Source organism: Mus musculus, chromosome 17 (assembly GCF_000001635.26).
Source record: "Mus musculus strain C57BL/6J chromosome 17, GRCm38.p6 C57BL/6J".
In the NCBI taxonomy this organism is placed as follows: Eukaryota; Metazoa; Chordata; class Mammalia; order Rodentia; family Muridae; genus Mus; species Mus musculus.
The window spans coordinates 24,439,506-24,460,025 of NC_000083.6; the positions used below are offsets into that span (position 1 = coordinate 24,439,506).

The 20,520-nt window shown below is 50.6% G+C and overlaps 2 protein-coding genes across 12 annotated transcripts; both read right to left on the reverse strand.

Annotated features, from left to right (window-relative positions):
• Window positions 1-581: 581 nt before the first annotated feature.
• On the reverse strand, window positions 582-4,258 carry Dnase1l2 (deoxyribonuclease 1-like 2). Of its 3 annotated transcripts, none has more exons than XM_006524799.4 (8): window positions 3,502-4,167; window positions 3,135-3,294; window positions 2,953-2,988; window positions 2,728-2,811; window positions 2,547-2,647; window positions 2,353-2,465; window positions 1,991-2,242; window positions 582-1,604 (listed from the first exon to the last, which is right to left on the reverse strand). In XM_006524799.4, exons 3-8 carry the CDS (start codon window positions 2,973-2,975, stop codon window positions 1,551-1,553), a joined length of 627 nt encoding a protein of 208 aa, XP_006524862.1. In that variant the 5' UTR covers window positions 2,976-2,988; window positions 3,135-3,294; window positions 3,502-4,167; the 3' UTR covers window positions 582-1,550. The 3 variants fall into 3 exon arrangements, with proteins under 3 accessions (XP_006524862.1, XP_006524861.1, NP_079994.2); NM_025718.3 differs by having other exon boundaries at window positions 1,263-1,604; window positions 2,900-2,988; window positions 3,502-3,596; XM_006524798.3 differs by having other exon boundaries at window positions 2,353-2,647; window positions 2,900-2,988; window positions 3,502-4,258.
• Window positions 4,259-4,272: 14 nt separating this feature from the next.
• Window positions 4,273-15,887, reverse strand: E4f1 (E4F transcription factor 1). 9 transcript variants are annotated; one of them, NR_125990.1, is made up of 14 exons: window positions 15,630-15,887; window positions 11,901-12,052; window positions 10,117-10,228; window positions 7,793-7,986; window positions 7,585-7,705; window positions 7,277-7,429; window positions 7,009-7,175; window positions 6,441-6,650; window positions 5,941-6,049; window positions 5,617-5,808; window positions 5,271-5,469; window positions 5,042-5,184; window positions 4,909-4,971; window positions 4,273-4,832 (listed from the first exon to the last, which is right to left on the reverse strand). NR_125990.1 is itself a non-coding variant. In NM_001355708.1 (14 exons), the coding sequence occupies exons 4-14, from the start codon at window positions 7,925-7,927 to the stop codon at window positions 4,476-4,478; spliced, it is 1,872 nt and encodes a 623-aa protein (NP_001342637.1). In that variant the 5' UTR covers window positions 7,928-7,982; window positions 10,117-10,228; window positions 11,901-12,052; window positions 15,630-15,887; the 3' UTR covers window positions 4,273-4,475. The 9 variants fall into 9 exon arrangements, 6 of the variants coding, with proteins under 6 accessions (NP_001342637.1, NP_031919.2, NP_001288713.1 ...); NM_001355708.1 differs by having other exon boundaries at window positions 5,617-5,834; window positions 5,941-6,046; window positions 7,793-7,982; NM_007893.4 differs by having other exon boundaries at window positions 5,617-5,834; window positions 5,941-6,046.
• Window positions 15,888-20,520: the final 4,633 nt, after the last annotated feature.

Here is a 20,520-nt window from a genome sequence, read left to right on the forward strand (position 1 = left end):
CATGTGGTGCATACACACATACATGCAAATATACATACATGTGTATGTACATATACAGTGAGTGTGTGTGTGTGTGTGTGTGTGTTCTAACAGTCCCACTAGCTGGGTGGGGTAGGTCTGTCATTACAGTGCTTCCCATGCTATGGTGAGAACTTGAAACAAAGCAGGACAAGGTGGATGCGCTTGACCCCAGTGCCGGGGGTGGGGGTGGGGGTGGGGGCAGGAACAGGCGGATCTCTGAGGCTCTGGCCGGCCAGCCAGCAAGTGCCAGTGAGACACCTCCTCTCGAAACAAGGTAGAAACTTGCTGGGCCTCTGGCTTATCCAAGTGTACGTGTGCATACAGAGGCTGTCCCTCGAAGCATGGGGCCCTATGGCTGCAACTGCAAGTGCCTTTCTGCCTCAGCCCAGTGCTGCTTATTCAGTGGTAAGGTCCTGAATCTTAGATTAGATTTTATGCAATCCAGATAGGCTTGCACTAAATCCTTGATTCAGTTCCCAGAAATGCCAACACAAACGACAAAACTTTTCTAATCCACCGCAAGGTTTTTTTCCCATGTAATTCATGCCTTTTCTCCAATCTCACTAAAGAGGTTTTATTGACCTTGGGCCTCCATAGTAGCACGTATGCATGTGTGCGTGCATGTGCATGTACACGTGCACACACACACACGACAAGTTTTAACAACTAGAAGCCTTATGAGAGCCTTGTGTCTACAGAGCTATTTCCTGCTCCTAAAGTGATGGCCCACCTGAGCATAAAATCTCCATCCTGCCGAGGCCTCGCCCAGCCCAAAGTTTTAAAGCTACTCCATGAGGCACCTTTGAACAGCTTGGCCTAAGCAGAGTGCAGGCTGGGTAGGACTCCGTGCCCAGCAGTTGCCTTTGCTGTAGGTTCCTTTTCAGAAGGTGGCAGAAGAGCTCACTAACGGGGTAGGTGTAGCCGCCATCGCTGCCGGCAGTGCTACGTGAGGCCTTAGGATCCCTGGGGCAGAATGATCAGGGCCTGCTCTCAAATCCAGCAGGGTCCAGAAAGACATTACCATCTGAGCTGCCACTGGGTGACTGGGTGATGATTCATACGAGCATTTCAAGTTCGCACAAAGGCAATAAGGATAGGGAGCTGGCATGGTGTGGAGGAGCCAGCATCCTCCAGGCTGGGAAGTGAACAACAACAATGGAAATAGACCTACTGGACAGTAAGACCAGGCTCTGCAGCCTCGGTACAGAGGTCTCAGAAAGCAGAGGCCCCATCCAACCTGTGGGTAGTCCTGGCCAAGAGCGGCTTGTTTATTAAGCATGCAGCTATGTGCCTGGCGCTGCTCGGTTCTCCTCACAGCAGCCCGATGAGGTAGGTGATGTTAGTTCACCTTGCAGATGAGGAAATGGGAGCTTTAAGGAGTCCTGTAAATGTGTTCACAGCCATTGTCCACACCAGCTGGTCCGACCCTGTGTCCTCAGTGGGTGGGTGGCCTGCCACCTGAATGATTCACTGTGGTGCCAGTCCTTGTGGTAATAGTCTGCAGGTGGCATATCCTGAGGCCTTGGCTCTCAGTGAGTCTTGAAAGTCACTTCCACAGGAAAATGGTCACTGATGGCAAGAGCCTGGAAGGAGAGGGGTTGGGGGAGTCTCAGCGGTTCAGCAGGGCAGCGTTTTCTCTAGCTGCCCCCTCCCCCCAAACATACACACACATACACACACACACACACACACACACACACCACCACCACCACCACCACCACCACCACCACCACCAAGAAGGCAGTGAAGGCTTGGTAGCCATTCTTGGGCCTCATACTGCCTCCATGTGGCAGAGAACAGAAGTGTGCCAACAGTCCCTTCCTGGGGGCTTGGCACTCTAAGGACCCTTGGCGATAATTGCTTTTGCTAGAGCAAGCATCAGTGTAAACTCCCAGCAGGTGAGCATTTCTGTGAGCCCTCTCCTGAGGGGGCTGACTAGTATGTCTGCTGGAGCCCTGTCCACACTCACCTGGGTCTGATCTAGGTCAAATTCCTCCTGAAAGTTGTGAACTGAGGCTGAGTGGGGCTTCAGGCTCCTGCGCAGATGGGCGCCACTCACTACAATCCGGTCATAGGCACAGTCTGAGTTGCCCACTGTGGTGTCCGCACTGTCTGGGATGAGCCATTTAAACACCTCACTGCTTCGAAGGCGGATCGATGGCCAGTCATGCGCCTTCACGTACTTGCAATCGGCATTAAAGTCACCCAGAAACAGCATGTCCTGTAGGCAAGCACAGCCAGTACATCTTAGCAGTGCTCAGTAGTCCAGACCTCTGAGAACACTTGTGGTCTGGGACGTGAGTTGGGGGCGGGGGGGGGGGTGTTGCCTACATCAGTGTTCCACTTGTCAATGACATCAAGGTACACATCGTAGAGCGCGTCGATCTCTGCCACCGCCTGGTGTGGTGCTGCATGGAGGGGGATCAGCACCAGCTCCTTGGTGGCTGTGGAAGGTGGGGGGATATGAGGGTCAAGGGAAGCCTGGAAGAGGTAGGCTTGTCTGGGAGAGGGCAGTATCAACTCACCACAGCTAGGAACTGAGAATTTGACCACAAAAGGCTCCCGGCTGAAAGCGTCCTCTGGGTCTGGATACTGGTACGTGCTCACCACTGACGCTACATCTTTCCTGGGAGCAGCAGAGAACAAGATGTCTGGAGCTGCTTACCTCTGCCCCAATGTGTCCCCTCCCCGCAACCCGCCTCTCACCTGTAAACAAACAGGTACATTTCCTTGTACTGGTCACGTCCGAGTGGCTTGCTGCTCACAAAGCCGTACTCGTGCTTGGACACTCTGCGGAGAGAGACGCCAGTCCCTGGGTCAAGGCACCGAACCAAGCTTGTGATCTTGGCTGGGGTTGTGGGGCCCAGCCCTGCCACACCTGTTAATTTGCTCCATGAGCAAGGACACTGCACTTAGGTCTGGGTCTCGTACCTCTTGCACCAGGGCGATATCATAGCCGGCCAGGATCTGGAGGAAAACCCACAGATGCACCGTCCCAATCAGCCTAATTGCCCAGAGCCTAGCTCCTGGTTCCCATCTGCTCCCCACTTCCCAAGCCCTCCCTCACTCACCCTCCATTGCTCCCAGCCCATCCCCACCCCACTTGGCCTCACCTGTGCTATGACACTGCCACAGTCTGGATCTGACACTTTGTTGTCTCCAAAGCTCTGAACATTGAAGGCTCCAATCCGCAGCGCTGTGGCTCCCATGACCCCCAGTGCCCAAACTGCTGTCAGCGGGGCCCAGGGCCAACCCATGACAAAAGCAGAAAACCTCGAGACAGAAATGTCCCAGAGTAACACCAAACCATACCAAGTCACAGCATGTCTGTAACCAACTAGATCTGGCACCCAGGATTGGCCTGCAGCCCGACACACTCCCGTGTTTCTCCAGTGTGTATGGGGACAGTGATGTCATTGCAAGGCTGGAAAGATTCGATTTCCATGCAGTCTCTGGCCCAGCCCAGCCCCTTGGACTTACCTGGGCTGTGAATAAAATATCCCAAGTCAGTGAGATTCAGTCCAGACTGAGGGCCTAAGATGGCTCAAGATGAACTGCAGTCTTGGACCCACAATAGCTCTGATTTTAAAGCACTCAGGTATTTGATGCCCTGGACCAGGAAGGGGCTGGGCTACAATGGGAACCACCCCTTCCATGGGGTGGATTCCAGAACTGGCTCCCATTCCAGAGACCCAAGAGGGCAAGGGACAGAGCATATGCTAAGCCATTTCCATTAACTGAAAATCAGGGCAAAAACCCCTAGCCACCTCAACACTATACCGAAAGGGACAGCCATGCCCATGGCCAACTTCTCTTTCTTCCTAGAGTTGTATCCCCTCAGGGAAGCAGGCTGAGAAATTAAGAAAGCCCAGCCCTAGCCTGCTCTGCCATCTCCTGCTGCTTCTCCAACACTGGCCCATCACAGAAGCAAGCATCAGCTACTCGGGCTGACCCAAGTTCCTAGGTCTCTAGACCAACCTCATAGCCCCTGGCAGTCCCAGATTTGGAAGCTGAGAAGGAACACCTCATACCCTAGCAGACCTGGGAAAACTGGAGTCACAGATCCAGCTAGGTAGGGTAGGAGGCTGTCTGTCAACATGCCAGAGACACCCACGCGCCTTGAGGCGCCACCAGGGCTAGAAGCCAAGAGTGTTGCTAGAGGGTGGCCTAAGCAGGCAAGTGTGTCCAGAGGGTACCTATGAAGGCAGTTGTGCCAGCCCCAGAGGCTGCCTCTACCCAATCACAACAAACTGCAGGTTTTTTATGTTTTATTGTAAAGCAGAAAACAAACAAACAAAAACAATCCCAAAACTGCCTGTTCTCTCTCTCTCTCTCTCTCTCTCTCTCTCTCTCTCTCTCTCTCTCTCTCTCCTTTGGCTGCCTGAAGTCTTCTGACCAGGCAAGTGCGGGCAGACACTCAGGGTCCTCGATCTTCCACAGCAGAGGCCCTCAAACTATACGATGACCGTCTGTACCTCAAGCTGGCCCTCTGGTGAAGCAATGACCAGCTCTCCTCCGTGCTCAAGGATCTCTATGTCCTCTGATGACACCATTGTCACAGTGGCCTGTTCAGTACTGTTTGGACCTGCCCGGGCTGTGAGCACAGTACCCTCACTGATCGCTGAAGCCAGTGTCATGGCCACCTGCTCAGTAAGACTCTCAGGAGTGGCAATGGTGATCGTGTCTGCAGCAGTTGCCTCCGAACCCAGTGCTGTCTCCTGGTCCATGGTGACATTCTGCACGATGATCTGGTGCCCAGCACCAGCCTGGTGCACGATCTGCTGGACCACCTTCATGATGTGACTGTCCACCTGCAGAGAGCATGGCTCAGCCTGAGGGGCTGCCCAGCAGTCCGGTGATCCTCCCATCCCTCACCCAGACCCTCACCTCTGTCTGCGTGCCCTCAATGATCTCGGTGGCTTCACTGGTCTCTGTGTCATCTGCAGTGGCCTGGACAGTTGACTGGAGGTCATCATGGGCTGTCCCGAGTCCAAACCTGCCCCACCATCTTTATACCTACCTCAATAATGTACTCTTGGGTATCAGCTACCACAGACGAGAACTCCACCAGCACGGTGTGGGGGTCTTCTGCAAGCACAGTGGCAGCCGCAGAAGGGCTCTCCTCAGACACCAGCAACTCCTCCACTTCTAGCAGGCAGCCCCCTGCCAACAGAGATGGTCAGCCCAGTCTGGGCCACTTGACCCCAGCCCTCACGCCCTCACCCTCTCCTGCCACGTGTGGCTCAAACCTTTAGTGCGCAGGTGCCGGTTGAGTGTGCCATGCTCCGCGAAGCCACGGCCACACTTGTAGCACTTGAAAGGTTTCTCGCCTGTGTGGTGCCTCACATGCCGCACCAGAGAGCCCTTCTCCCGGAAGCCTCGGCTGCAGAACTGGCACACGTGGGGCTTTTCTTCCAGGTGTGTCCGGAAGTGTACTTGCTGGGCATTCTAGGGAGACCTTTCTGTGACAGCCTGCTCTCCACCGTACCCCACCCCCAGGTCTGAGGCCAAGAGTAAACAGACTAGGCTAGGAAGAGGGCATTAGACAGCGGAGGGTGGTTTGGGTATAAGGATCTCTGCAGGACCGCAGCCCACCTTGGTTTTGTAACGCTTGCCGCACTGGGGACAAGGGAAAGGCCTCTCGTCTGAGTGAACACGCCGGTGGCCCCGCACATGAGCGATGGTCTTGTAAAGCTTCCCACAGTCTCCACAACGGAAGCGGCGCTCGTGCACGTGCACCTCCTGGTGCTTCTTGAGCAGGTAGGCTTTGGGGAAGGCCTTGCCACACTGTGTGCAGGTGAACGGCCTCGGCGCTGAAGCCATACCCAATGTCAGGGCATTTTCACCACCCACAAGCCTACCAGCTGCCAGCCCACGGGACCACCCTACCCACGGACCCCTCACCTCCCTGCTACCCACCTATGTGACCTCTCTTGTGGGCCTCCAGCGTGGCTGCTGTTGGGAAAGTCTCACTGCACTGAGGGCACGGGTGGGTCCTGGGCACGGTGGCGGCCTCACTGGCCACCTGCTGGGAGACCACAGACCAACCTCTAGTACCTACTGTAAGCTACGCTTCAATGGTACCAAAAGCAACAGTCAGCCCTCTTCCCTCCAGGCTTTAGGTAAGGGAGTTAACAGTCTAGAGAGCAGTAAAGCAGAAAGAAATGCTACTCTTCAAGCCAGGCATGGTGGTGCAGCCTGCAATTCCAGTACCCAGTAGAAGCAGGAGAACCAAGAACTGAGGTTAACACTGGCTACACTGTAAATTTGAGGCTACCTGGATTACACTAGACTGTTTCTCAAAGACAGAAAAAAACTAAATAAAAATGAATGAGGCAGCTAGCAGCTCCCACCCCCACATGAGAAGCAAACATTGGGTCAGCCCCGTCAGAGGGAGCAAGACAGTAACAGAAACCTACTGTCTCTATCTGCTCCACCTTCAGCAGAGGCAGTTCAGGGGACCCATCTCCCAGGCACTGGGGACTGGACCCAGAGGGAGGGGCTGGCTCCAGAGCACTCTCCTCTCCAGCAACCCTCTCAAGGACGATGCCAGAATTCTGCATGGCCTGATGTAGCAGGTTCTCACGGCTGTTCTCACTGGAACAGGGGAGCTCCTCCGAGTCTGGGGACTATAAGGGAGATAGAGGGAGAGAAGGAAGGAGGCAGGCCTGTCAGGCAGCCCAGCACAGGGCACCCATTCCCCCACCCCCACCCCCCGGCAGACTCCCCACAGGCCCATCTCTGGAGCCCCATGCTGCACAGCCAGCTAGCTGACTTTGTTCTCATTAAATTCCACCCCGTTCTCCCTAGACTTGAACTCGTACTCCCTCGCTGCTTCCCTGCCTTGACAGGCCATCTACTAAGCTCTCCCCACAGCCTGCTGTGCTTTCTTGGGGTGGGAGCAGGAGGTGATCTTGCTCTGGTCCTAATGAAGGCAGGATCTGACTACAACCTGGCCTGTGGCCAAAGCTCAGGAAGATCACCCACCTCTGGGGTCAGGGCTTTCATGCCCAGGGGAAGCTCCTGCATCTGGACGTGGACTTCATGGATGACAGTACCCTTGGCATCTGTCACCAGGTGAATCACAGGTGATGTCTCCATGGGGTCTCCTGCCACTGATGATGTCACCGTCCCCACAGTGGAGGCACTGGACCCTTTAAGGCAGAGTTCAATGAGTCCTTGAAGAGCCTGGTAGCCAATTTGGGAAACCCCAGTCCCAGGCACTCAGGCGGGCTGCCTCCCCCCCAAAGCTGACCTGCAGGCACTTCCTCTTTGCCCACAGCTGTGTCCTTGCTTATGCTGAAGCGGATCTTTTCTGTGCATGGAGTGAGAGATTTGAGGTGCCGAGTCAGTGCGCCTGACTCTCGGAAACTCTTTCCACACTTGGCACATTTGTAGGGGCGCTCATCTGTAGAGAGAACAGTCAGCCCCGGGGGAGATGGACAATGTCCTGTGTTGAGGGGACACTGGGTCTTTTCATCTAGAAGGACACAGGCAAGCTGTAGGGTCCCCTAGAGCCAACCAGCAGTTACTTAGTGTATCTCGAACCCCCACTTCACATACCAGTGTGCCGTCGGTGGTGCCGGATGAGAGAGCCCTTGGTCCGAAAAGAGGCCCCACAGAGCTTGCACTCGTGGTCCTTGCGGCTGCTGTGCGTTACCATGTGGGCCTTGAGGATGCTGCCCTGTGGGGAGGGGCAGTAAGGCTCAAGGCACTTCACTGGATAGGAACAGGGAGGGGAGCCAGCGAGCCCTTGGCCCCAGGGGCTCACCGTTTTGAAGGTCTTGTGACATAGCATGCACACGTAGCGGCCTTCCTTGTTCACCAGCAGCTTGACATGGGCCTGCTCGCCCTCCCCAAGAAGCCCAAGTTCCTGATGATTAGGACTGCCTGGAGCCTCTGCCATCTCGACATCCCCTGGCTCTGCCTCAGCAGCCACAATGACCTCTTTGATGTGCCCACTTCCTGAGGGAGAGGCAAGTTAACATAAGCCTAAAAAAACCTATCACAGCCCTGCCCAGAGAGATCCCTCCACAGGAGTCCACTAGAAGCCTCAGAACCATCTAGATCACACACCACCCCAGTCCTAGGGCTTAGAACCTAGATCCAATCTGCACCCAGGGAAATCCACGCAGCAGCCATTACAGGCAACCGAACATGGTAGAGAGATCACCTCAACTCAGTAGCGCTGTCTGAGCTCAGGGTCCCCAGATTGTGTCCAATATGGACACTCTCCATGAGGAGATATCCCATCCCCATGCCAAGAGGCACAGGGGCTCAGTCCCACAACAGGATACCATGGTAAATAAGCAGTGGATAGCCTAGTTCAGCTCCCTGCATTTTTTTCTGCTGGATGGTCCCAAACTCAACAATATAAAGGACAGAGGGTCCTGGGGGCTGTCTGCTGGCCTTTGCTGCCAGTGGGTAGACAGGCAGGCCTAGCCAGATGCATGTGCAGAACTGGAGAAAGGAGACACTGCAATGGCTAGAGGAAAGAAGGCCAGGATTCTGCCCTTCCCAGAGGATGCTGAGTAGCCAGGCTACACACACTTCCCGTTTTCTACTCAAAGATGGTGGTGGGAACCAGCCACACAACAGTCTTAGAAGCCATTTCATCCTGCTGGCTGTGTTCTGTCAAGCCATTCTCTCAAAACACAATGAGTGAGCACCATGAGTCAGAAACAATTAAGGGCATCCATCTCTCACCCATGCTCCAGCCCAGTGCTCTAAAAGTCCCTTCCCAAAGGACAGACCTGATGGGCAAGGAACACAGGTGCACCAGCCCAAGAGGAAATTCCTTTGTACTAGACAGGATGCAGAGAACCTAGAGCTCATACTCTGCCACCCCACGCAGCCCCTGCTGGCCAGCCCACTGCCTCACTTCCTGTTCTTTACCCAGGCCATTAGAAATGCTGGTGGCCCCTGGATCCCCTCCCCTGGGGATACCTGCAAAGAATATAGAAGCAGAGGGCCCCTGAAAGGGGAATGCTGTGCTAACCCAAAGCTTAAAATTACTGGAGGTTGGGAGGAGGTGGAAAAGGACCCAGCTGGTAGAGCCTGATTATACATCAAAACCCAGTGAACTTGTTTTCCAAACACCACCACCCACCACAGAAACTAAACTATATGCCAGGGCCCCACCCCCACGTGCCAACATTCCAAAGTCTGAGTATTGAGGAATGAGTGTCCCTGTTGCAGGAACATTGAGAAAGGCAGTGGGGACTCAGACAGGTGTGCCACACCTCCTCAGGAAGGCAATGAGCTCAGAGCCCCCTTCCCAAGGTTGGCTTCCTCAACAGACCTTTCTGCTTCCTGCCCCTGCTGACTGTCAGAGCTTCTCAAGGTCAAGTTCTATCCTATCTCAATCCCTTCCTGCCCATTCATCCACCTGCCTTGGCCCCAGCAGAGCACTGAGCATCATCTTCCCAACATCCATTATCCTTCAATGGCTTTGAACACTCATTCCTTTCCTGAACTCAGTCTCTTGACTCCCTCCACCTGCCCTCAACCAGAATGCCCTTTGAATACTCCCTGGCTCCTCAGCATAGTCTCCAAGTAATGAGCACTTGACCCAACCCAGCCCTCTCAGTAGCCCCTGTCCACTGCAGTCAGTGAGCACTTCAATTGAAAGCATTAGCCATCAAAGAGGCTCGGCGTTATATGCTCATAAAAGCCCAACAAGAACCAGGGCACCAATCCTCATGTCAGTGTAAACAAGCAGAGGGACAGGAAGGAAGGCTCAGGTGGCAGAGAAGTGCAGAAGATGCTAAGGAGGACCAGGGCAGAGATGGCCTGCAAATGCACGGGAGAGAGACAAGTTCACAGTGTTGCACACCCCGAGATTCCCAATGCCCACAAGTACTCTGGGCAGGAAGAAATGTCCTGGGCTTCCCATCCTAAAGAGCATGGTAGCTACTGATCCTCCTCCTGAAGGGACTGCCTAGGGGAAGGCTCACATGAGGCTGGGGCCCCTCGGTGGACAGGACACTCTTGGGAGAGTGAAGGATATGAGCAGTGGATCCCCCAGCCCTGACTATAAACCAGCCATCAAGCAATACCTCGGAATTGAGGGCGGCCCGTGGACAGCTGCCTTACCAACAAGGTCAGGAGCGTGGCTGATGTCTTCTGCTAGAGAGGTGGCCTCCACCACGATGTGAGCCACAGTGATGGGTTCATCTGGACCTCCCTCTGCTGCTGTGGGCACCACCTGTCAATGTGGTCACAAACACATGAGATGCACCTGTGGGTTACAGAATTGAGAGAAGAACCTCGGCTCCCTCTGTGGAAGAAGGGAGCTTCCTTCTAGTCCAGTCCATGTCCTACAGGAAGGCTATAGGGTGGGCTCCTGAGGGAGCCTGGCCCCAGAGTCTGGGTCAGCCCCAATCAGTCTAACACCTCTGACCACCATGGCCTGGGCACAGATCAGAGAGCATAAATAGTGAGGCTAGCTGCATCGGGCTAGCTGCAGGAGTGTAGCACCTCTGCCCACCACCCCAACCACAAGGTCAGAAGAAAGGCCCCCGTGGCTGTGGTGAGACATACCATCCAGGAAGGCTCTCAGTGAGGGGCACGTACTAAGGGCAGGACTGGAGAGTTAATCCTTTTCTACTGCAGTCTGCAGGGCTCCCTACTCATATCCTACGGCCACTGACATTTTCTAGCAAAGCTCCTCCACCTTCCTAATGCCACACCCTATAATACAGTTCCTCACGCGTGGTGATCTCAACTATAAAATTATTTTTGTTGCTACTTTATAACTGTAATCTTAATACTGTTATGAATCGTAATGTAAATATTTATGTTTTCTGATGGTCTTGGGTGACCCCTGTGAAAGTTGGAGTTTGACAACTGTGAAAATTGTTTGACAACTCCAAAACAGTAACAACCCACAGGTTGAGAACACTGTCCTAGAGGCTCCCTTCTCTTGGAGCAAGGGTATGAAAGACTGAACCTGGAGCCTCATGCAGGTTAAATAAACATTCTACTACAGAGCTATATTCCTAGGCCTCTTTTCATTTGTAAAAATATAAGAGATGTATTTATTTTTATTTTATGTATATGAGTGTTCAGCTTGTATGTATGTATGTATGTATACAACATGTGTGCCTACTACCCACAAAGGCCAGAAAGAGGGCATCAGAATCCACAGACCTGGAGTAGCAGATGGTTGTGAGCTGCCACACAAGTGCTGGGACTGAACTTGAGTTCTCTACAAGAGCAACAAGTGCTCTTAACCACTCAGTCATTACTCCAACCTCCTTTAAATTGTTATTTTGAATCGAAGTTGTCTAAGATAGCCTCAAACTAACACTGTAGCTCAAGTTGGCCTTAAACCTGAAATCCTTCTACATTAGCTGCCTCTGAAGCTGGGATCACAGAGCTATACTACCAGGCCTGGCCAGAGCCTCTTCTTCATTCTACCCACTAAGACTGACGAGAGAGCATCCATATCATAGGGAGCTGTCTAATTTAGTAAGACAGTGAGTACATCCACCATTGGGATCCAATCAAGTGGCTTATCTTCCTGGAGGTCCTAGTACCCAGTAGGGTCTACTGCAAGAGATCCCTGGGAACCATATGTACAGGACAGGAGATAAGGAAAAAGACAGAAGTTTCCATGATCTCTTAAGACACACACACACACACACACACACACACACCCTACAGCTATGTAGGCTGCTAAGGTTGAGCTATGTAGGCTGCTAAGGCCATGGAAAGCACTACGGCCCTCTTACTAGTATAGCCTGGTCTTCCCTCACTCACAGCCATGCATATCTGCCACTTGTCATAAACCAGCTGCACAGGTTGGTCAAAACACCCAGTTTCACAAATGAGCCAAACCAGAGGAGTGAGGATGGTACCAACTAGAATGGGCTCACCTCCTGGTCCAGCAGTGCAGTGGCAGCAGGGGTGGTGGGCAGGGCCTCCTGCGGGGCCCGATGGCAGGTCTTCTGAATCTTGTGCTGGACAAAGTCCTCCAAGGCAGTGAATTCCACTTGGCAGCGGCCACATCTGTGCACATCGTCCTCATCTGCAATAAGCCTTATGTCAAAGGGACTGTGGGCAATCAGGTCGTTATCCAGCTTCCCTTCAAGGCTGAGACAGGAGATACCCAAGGATGGCCTCAAACCAGAGTTGGTATGCCTGCTCACCCAGGAGCTACTGGAAACACACTGGAGGAACACAAATCCAAGGCTGGGGAAGTCTAGGGTCTAACCCCATCCTTTAGAGGTCTTCAGAAGCAAGGCCTCCCAGAGAGACCAGCATTCTCTACAGAGTTACCCTGACCACACATTTATCCTGCAAGGACACACTGAAGCTGTCCTATCCAAAGTTCCCACCCTCCAGCCCAGGAAGGGGAAGGCTCGGTGGCACAGGAACTTACCCAAGCAAGCTTGGAGACAGCAGAGGGGCCAAAATTAAAATTCCCAGGGAGCTGGGGATGTAGCTCAATGGTAGAGCACTTGCCTAGCATGTATAAGACCTCTGAATTTGGATCCCCAGAATTTAAAACATTTTAAGGACTGCTGGTGATTGAATGTGTAAGCATCTCACTTGCCATCCCAAAATTATTTCCACATCTTGAGAAGAATAAAGTGGGCTAATTAGTGTATCTGGTCCACAACAGGGACTTTTAGAAGGTTGATATCCACAAAGAACTACCTAATAGGCCAGCTTTTTAAAAACACAGAATAGCAGGAGCCCTCACTTATGACCAAACAATCTCACTATTTTGTATATGGTGCTGAAAACGAGCTTTGAACATGCTAAGCAAACATTCTACCATTGGGACACAACCACACCCTGCCTCATCCTTTCTCTCTTCTGATGCTACATTGTCCCCATTGGGTAGCATCCTGCTCAAGTCTACTCCAGGAATAAAGCAGTCCAAAGCAATTATACATCCCACATACACTGCATCTGGGGCCCTCACCAACAGGTCGAGACACTGCTCCTCACTAGCCCCTAATAGATAATAACTACATAAGAATTATTTGTGTAGCCGGGCAGTGGTGGCGCATGCCTTTAATGCCAGCACTTGGGAGGCAGAGGCAGGCAGATTTCTGAGTTCAAGGCCAGCCTGGTCTACAGAGTGAGTTCCAGGACTGCCAGGGCTATACAGAGAAACCATGTCTCGAAAAACAAAACAAAAATAATTGTTTTTGGGAGCTGGCTTAGTGGCTTAGTGGTTAAGAGAACTGGCTGCGCTTCCTGAGGACCCAGGTTCAATCCCCAGCACCCACATAACTCATACACATAGCTCTACATGGCCACAGCTGTCCTGAAATTCACTACTTAGAACCAGGATGGCTTGAACTCAGATGTGCCTGCCTCTGCCTCTGCCTCCTCAGTGCTGGTGTGCACCACCACTCCTGCCCTCTCCCCCTTTTGCTTTAAGAGTTATCTATTTTTACTTCATGTGTTGGTGTTTTGCCTGCATGTATGTCGGTACACTATATGTGTGGCTGGTGCCCACAAAGAACAAAAGAAGGTATCAGATCACCTGGAATTGGAGTTACAAACATTTACATTTGTTAACTACTGTATAAGTGCTAAGAATTGAACCCAGGTCCTCTGCAAGAGCAACAAGTACTTTTTTTTCTTTTTGAGACAGGGTTTCTCTGTGTAGCCCTGGCTGTCCTGGAACTCACTCTATAGACCAGACTGGCCACAAACTCAGAAATCCACCTGCCTCTGCCTCCCAAGTGCTGGGATTAAAGGCATGCACCACCATAGCTCAGCTGCAACAAGTACTCTTAGCTACTGAGCCATCCTTCCAACTTAGCACTTAAGAATTTAACCAAATCATGCCAGCATCCTGGGGAAAGAGATGACTTAGTTTATCCTAGAGAGATTACTAGGGTTCAAGGTCACTGAGCTGAGCCAGCCAGACTCAAGCTTCCAAAACAGTCTGTCTTGTTTCCACTGTCTTATAGTCAGTCCCACATCAAAGTCAAACCCAGCCTGGGACAAGGAGGAGTCAATGACAAATTAATGATCAAATAAAAGGTCAAACCCAAGCTATGACTGGCCCATAGGCCACCTGAAAGAGGGTGGTGCCCTCCACTCTGCTCACACAAACTAAACACCGAAGAGCCTTACCCCTCCCACCCCACTCATTTAGAGTCTGACTCAGCACCAAAATGTTGATACTCAAAGAGTCCCTGACCCAGAAAAGGACACACCTATCCCATTTCACACTAAGACCATAAACCAGAGGTTCTCAACAGGTGGGTCCCGACCCCTTGGGGTTGCTACCAAATATCTACATTACAAATCAGCACAGTAGCAAACTTGCGGTTATGAAGTAGCAACAAAACAACTTTCCGGTTGGGAGTTCCAGAATATAAGGAACTGTATTAAAGGATGGAAGTATTAGGAAGTCTGAGAACCAATGTCATAAGTAGACCCAAGAACCTACAAGCATATGCCTTTATCCCAGCAATGGGGAGACTGAGTCAGGACCATCTCTGTGAGTTCAAGGCCAGCCAAATCTACATAGTGAGACCCTGTCTTTAAAAAACAAAAACAAAAACCAGGAACTCAGCTGGATAGTGGTGGCTCATGCCTTTAATCCCAGCACTTGGGAAGCAGAGGCAAGCAGATTTTTGAGTTCGAGGCCAACCTGGTCTACAGAGTGAGTTCCAGGACAGCCAGAACTATACAAACACTGTCTCAAACAAACAAACAAACAAACAAACAAACAAAAAACCTAGAAACTCCAAAGAGTTCCCTGAGACGGTAACTGACTCTCTCCAAGCTGAAATAAGGGAAAAAAAAATTACAGTGGGACTGAGTTCTTTCATGACAAAGAGCAGCAATATACCAGTAATACTTGTCAAACCACTTCCTGTCTGATCAAATCTACAGCTCCGTGGAACTAATGCACAGGAGATACCCAAACCACCTCTAAAAAATATCAGCACCTAGAGACGTAATCCTTGGTGCCAACACAGCCCTCGGCATACAGACACGATTTTAACTCTTTGCCATACTCCTAGGAAAAATTAAAGGGTTTAAGAGAGGAGTTACAGCCCCGGCTCCAATCTGATCCTTGACAGGAACCAGATGGACGACCTTGAACCTCAATTATCTCCATCTCTGAAGTGAATAGTAGTAATGATAGTTCGCCTTTCGAGCTTGGTTTAAGTAATGGTACAAGTCGGATTGAGCGGGGGGTGTTCCGCACATTCTTGGAAGCGTTGCTCCACCCCGTAGGGAAGGCCCAGGTCCTCAGTGGGGCGGTGCCGCCTCCCCAGGTCAGGTCCCTAATCCCTGTCTGACAGAGCGGCCCCGCCTCCAGTCTCCAGCTCCGCCCGAACTAAGGCCCGAGTGGCAGAGGAGAAGCAGAAGCTAGGGCTGATGGGCGCTGAAGAGGAGCGAGCGATGTTTGTTTGGCCAGATCGACCCCAAGGGGCTGGAGAAATGGGCTCCCTGTGAGCCTCTGCATCTGGCCCAACGGGTTAGAGGCAGTCCGAAGGGAAACCTGTGAGAGTTGTGAAGGTTTACAGACACTCGAGTAGCCAGGATCCGGGCGAGACCGTACACCGCAGCCCGGACAGAGCCGCCCGCACCCCGGCCGCACCAGGCTTCGGTAGGCTCGTTACCTTCCTCGCTGAAGGGCGCTGGGAGCCCAAGGAAGCCGCCGGAGGACAAGGCCGCCGCCGCCGCAACCCCGCCCTCGCCCGCTTCACGCCCGGCTTCGGCCCGGGCTTCTGCCGTATGAGCGGCCGTCACCCGCACTGCCATCGCGCCCTCCATGTCGCAACGCGCCACAGGAAGATGGCGGATTTACGACCATGTCGTCATAACAACGGGCCGCACCGAGGGCTGCGTGTCCGACAGGCAGGGGGCGGGACAAAAACGAATTTGACGGACAGGCAAAAAGGCGGGGCTATGGGTTGCGGTCTAGCGCGTCAGTAGAGGTGGAGCTTGGCTCTTTGAGAGCCATCAGCGCCAGACATCAGGGCGGAAGTGGGCGTGGCTTGTGTTAAATTGGCAGGACTTGGTCCAAAGTGAACTATCCGTGGAGTAAGAACTCTCCCTTTCTCTCACTTTTTTAAAAAAAGATTTATTTACTTTATGTATATGAGTACATGTACAGCTGGTTGTGAGCCTTCATATGGTTGTTGGGAATTGAATTTTTAGGACCTCTGCTTGCTCCGGTTGCTCTGGTTGCCCCACTTGCTCAGGTCAACTCCACTTGCTCAGTCCCTGCTCGCTCAGGCCTAAAGATTTATTCATTAAGTACACTGTAGCTATCTTCAGACGCATCAGAAGAGGGCGTCAGATCTCTTTACAGGTGGTTGTGAGCCACCATGTGGTTGCTGGAATTTGAACTCAGGACCTTCAAAAGAGCAGTCAGTGTTCTTAACCGCTGAGCCATCTCTCCAACCCCTTCTCTCACTTTTTTGTTTTGTTTTTTTAATGTAGTATGGTTTGTCTGCATACATGTCTGTGCACCACGTGCATGCCTAGCGCCCGTGGGGCCCAGAAGAGGGTGTCTGACCTGGAACTGGAATTACAGATGAAGTTACATGTAGGTGTTGGGAAATGAACCTAGATACACAGCCAATGTGTTCTTAGCCGCCCAGAGAATCTGAACTCTTTAGGGTTGCTACCCAATATAGAATCCTGGACTCAGACCTGGGTTGCAATGTCAGAATTTCCTGGGCATGAGAAAGAACTCCATTTGGAGATAGTTCGAGTGCTCCTTTCCAAAGACTTTTTTTGTAAAGATTTATTTTATGTATAGGAGTACACTGTAGCTGTACAGATGGTTGTGAGCCTTCATGTGGTTGTTGGATATTGAATTTAGGACCTCTGCTTGCTCTAGTCAACCTCGCTCATTCAGTCTGTACTCACTCTGGCCCAAAGATTATTTATTATAAGTACACTGTAGCTGTCTTCAGACACAACAAAAGAGGGCGTCAGATCTCATTACAGGTGGTTGTGAGCCACCATGTGGTTGCTGGGATTTGAACTCAGGACCTTCAGAACAGTCAGTGCTCTTACCCACTGAGCCAGCGAGCCAGCCCCAAGACTTTTATTCGGTATATGAAAAGTATTGAAAAGTATACATAAAAGTGACCATTTGTGACATTTAGTACACCGACTGAGTTGAGCGCTTATCACCAAAATTGGTTAACTGATTGGTTCATTGGTCGATTTGAGACAGGGTCTGGCTTTGTAGCTCCCTGTGGCCAGTAACTCGGTGGCCCCGGTAACTTGGTGCTGGGAATATGCCTGACTTAGTTCTAGAACATTTTCATCATCAAAACCTGTACTGACTGTAGCTCATTTTGGTAGCCAGCTCACCTATCAAGCACAAAATGAATAAAATAAAATAAAAAATGAACAGAGTATCTCAGGTTAATCCCAACATTTGGGGGATGATCCTTAGCTAAATAGGGAGTTCAAAGCCAGCCTAAGACATAAGAGAAGGGGGAGAAGAGAGAGAAACAGAAAGTGAGTTATTGAATAATATTGAAATGCATCGTATAAACAATGCATTTATATTTCATTTACAGTCAACTTGTATCTATCATTTTGGCTAATATAAAGTGTTGCTCTGAACATTCTTGTATAATTTGCTTTTATATTTTTGTATTGTTTCCAAGTCCCTTTTATTTATTTTTATTTCTTTATTTTCCTTCTCACTCTGGCCCCACTTGCTCTGGCCCAAAGATTGATTGATTTATTTATTTATTTATTTATTTATTTATTTATTTATTTATTTATTTATTATATGTAAGTACACTGTAGCTGACTTCAGACACACCAGAAGAGGGCATCAGATCTCATTAGAGGTGGTTGTGAGTCACCATGTGGTTGCTAGAATTTGAACTCAGGACCTTCAGAAGAGCAGTCAGTGCTCTTACCCGCCTAGCCATCTTTCCAGCAGGCCCTGGAAGGGATTTTTTATAAACTCAGTCATGGGCCGAAAGGGTGGCTCATGGGTCAAGAGCACTTAATGCTCTTGCAAAAGACCAGAGTTTGGTTCCTAGCTCCCATATAGTGGTTGACAATTGCCTGTAACTTCAATTTCAGGGTATCTGATGCTCTCTTCTGACGTCTGTTGGCACATACACTCAGACATTCTGGGAAGTGAACTCAGCACCTCTGGAAGAGCAGTCAGTGCTCTTAACCGCTGAGCCATCTCTCCAGCCTTTATTTTTATTTTTAAGTAGCTTCTTGAAACTATTGCTGGGTTAATTCTCTTAAGGTAGCGATCATCCCATGAGATGGCTGCCAACTGTCACCAAGCCAAGCAACCTGAGTTTGATCCCCAGAACCCACAAAGAGGAAGATGGCCTCTAAACTTCACATGCACCCTGTGGCAAACAAGCACCCATACACATATGCAACACTTGCCGGGCAGTGGTGGTGCACGCCTTTAGTCCCAGCACTTGGGAGGTAGAGGCAGGCGGATTTCTGAGTTCGAGGCCAGCCTTGTCTACAGAGTGAGTTCCAGGACATCCAGGGCTATACAGGGAAACACTGTCTCCAAAAACCAAAAAACAAAACAAAACATATGCAACACTCACTTGCATATACAAAAGTGCACGCATTCGTGTACACACACACATTAAAATACAAGGTTTTGTTTTATGATACTAGTGAGTAGATGGCTCACCAGGTAAAAACGGTTCCTTCCTAGGCTTGATGGTCTGTATTCAACCCCTAAGACGCACATGATGGAAGGAGACAACCAACTTGCACAAATTGTACTCTGACCCACACATACATGCCATGGCACAAACCACACACATACAAACACACAAATAAAATAAACAAAGTAACTTTAAGATTTCAGAAGCATATGATACTAATAAAAGCTATAAAAATTCCTGAAGGATAGAGGTTCGATCCGAGCCACACTGAGGCAACAAATGCATGCATATCCACCTGACACACTAGGAAATACATACAAATTTTAATAGAGTTAAATGGGAGGTAGAGAGATGGCTCAGTGGTTAAGAACACTGTCTGCTCTTCCAGAGGTCCTGAGTTCAATTCCCAGCAACCACATGGTGGCTCACAACCATCTATAATGGGATCTGATGTCCTCTTCTGTCATGCAGGCATACATGCAAATAGAGCACTCATATACATATATAATAAACCCTTTTATTTTTTTTAGATTTATTTATTGTTATATGTAAGTACACTGTAGCTTCAGACGCATCAGAAGAGGGCGTCAGATCTCATTACAGATGGTTGTGAGCCACCATGTGGTTGCTGGGATTTGAACTCAGGACCGGAAGAGCAGTCAGTGCTCTTACCCACTGAGCCATCTTGCCAGCCCTTATTTTATTTTTTTAGTATAGAATAGAGTTTATTCAGAGCATGGGGAGGGGAGTTAAGAGGGTAGCAGAGGCAGAAAAAGGCAGGGAGAAGGAGAGAGTACGGAAATGGGGGCCGGCCATGGCCACGTGGAGAGAGGAGGGAAGGGAATTGGGAGTAAGGGGGCAAGAGGCAAGAGAGAGGCAAGAGTGTAATAGGGTAAGAGCGCAAACCCTTTTATTTTCAAAGAGAGAGTGGTAAAGGGCTGGAGAGATGGCCCAGTGGTTAAGAACACTATTTATTCTCCCAGACAGTGATTTGAACCCCAAAAGCCATATAACCATTAACAACCTTCTGTAACTCCATTTCCATGGGATCAGATGCCCTCTTCTGCCCTCTCCAGGCATCAGGCATACAAGTGATACAGGAAATATTTAGACCAGGCTAGCCCAGGAGGCTCACAGGGCTCTATGTCCTGAGTGGTGGGGTTAAAGTCATGAACCACTATGCCTAGCTGGTAACTTTATTAGATGGATTGAAGACAACTGTCCTCACATACGTTAAGCTCTGCAAACATTTTCTGTAAGGAGGATGATTGCCCTTAGCTCATTCTTTTTTTTTTTTTAAGATTTATTATATGTAAGTACACTGTAGCTGTCTTCAGACACTCCAGAAGAGGGAGTCAGATCTCATTATAGATGGTTGTGAGCCACCATGTAGTTGCTGGGATTTGAACTCCGGACCTTCGGAAGAGCAGTCAGGTGCTCTTACCCACTGAGCCATCTCACCAGCCCCCTAGCTCATTCTTTATAAACTTTATTTATTTGGATTTATCTTATTATTTTTCTGTGTGTACTATTCTACACCACATGCATGCCTGATGCCCAAGAAAGTGGTGAGCTTCCATGTTTGGGAATCAAACATGGGCCCTGTCTTAGTCAGGGTTTCTATTCCTGCACAAACATCATGCCCAAGAAGCAAGTTGGGGAGGAAAGGGTTTATTCGGCTTACACTTCCATGCTGCTGTTCATCACCAAAGGAAGTCAGGACTGGAACTCAAGCAGGTCAGGGAGCAGGAGCTGATGCAGAGGCCATGGAGGGATGTTCTTTACTGGCTTGCCTCCTCTGGCTTGCTCAGTCTGCTCTCTTATAGAATCCAAGACAGCCAGCCCAGAGATGGTCCCACCCACAAGGGGCCCTTCCCCCTTGATC

Excerpts from the sequence above, each read along its gene's own strand:
- E4f1 (NM_001301784.1), bottom strand. The coding sequence starts at position 15,783 with ATGGAGGGCGCGATGGCAGTGCGGGTGACGGCCGCTCATACGGCAGAA. Across the intron at positions 7,706-7,792 it reads GTCACAAGACCTTCAAAACG|GGCAGCATCCTCAAGGCCCA; the intron begins GTGAGCCCCTGG and ends CCCTCCCCACAG. Across the intron at positions 4,833-4,908 it reads TTGAGGGCACGCAGACAGAG|GTGGACAGTCACATCATGAA; the intron begins GTGAGGGTCTGG and ends TGCTCTCTGCAG.
- Dnase1l2 (XM_006524798.3), bottom strand. The coding sequence starts at position 3,278 with ATGGGTTGGCCCTGGGCCCCGCTGACAGCAGTTTGGGCACTGGGGGTC. Across the intron at positions 2,989-3,134 it reads GTGGCAGTGTCATAGCACAG|ATCCTGGCCGGCTATGATAT; the intron begins GTGAGGCCAAGT and ends GTTTTCCTCCAG. Across the intron at positions 1,605-1,990 it reads TTGACCTAGATCAGACCCAG|GCTCTTGCCATCAGTGACCA; the intron begins GTGAGTGTGGAC and ends CTCTCCTTCCAG.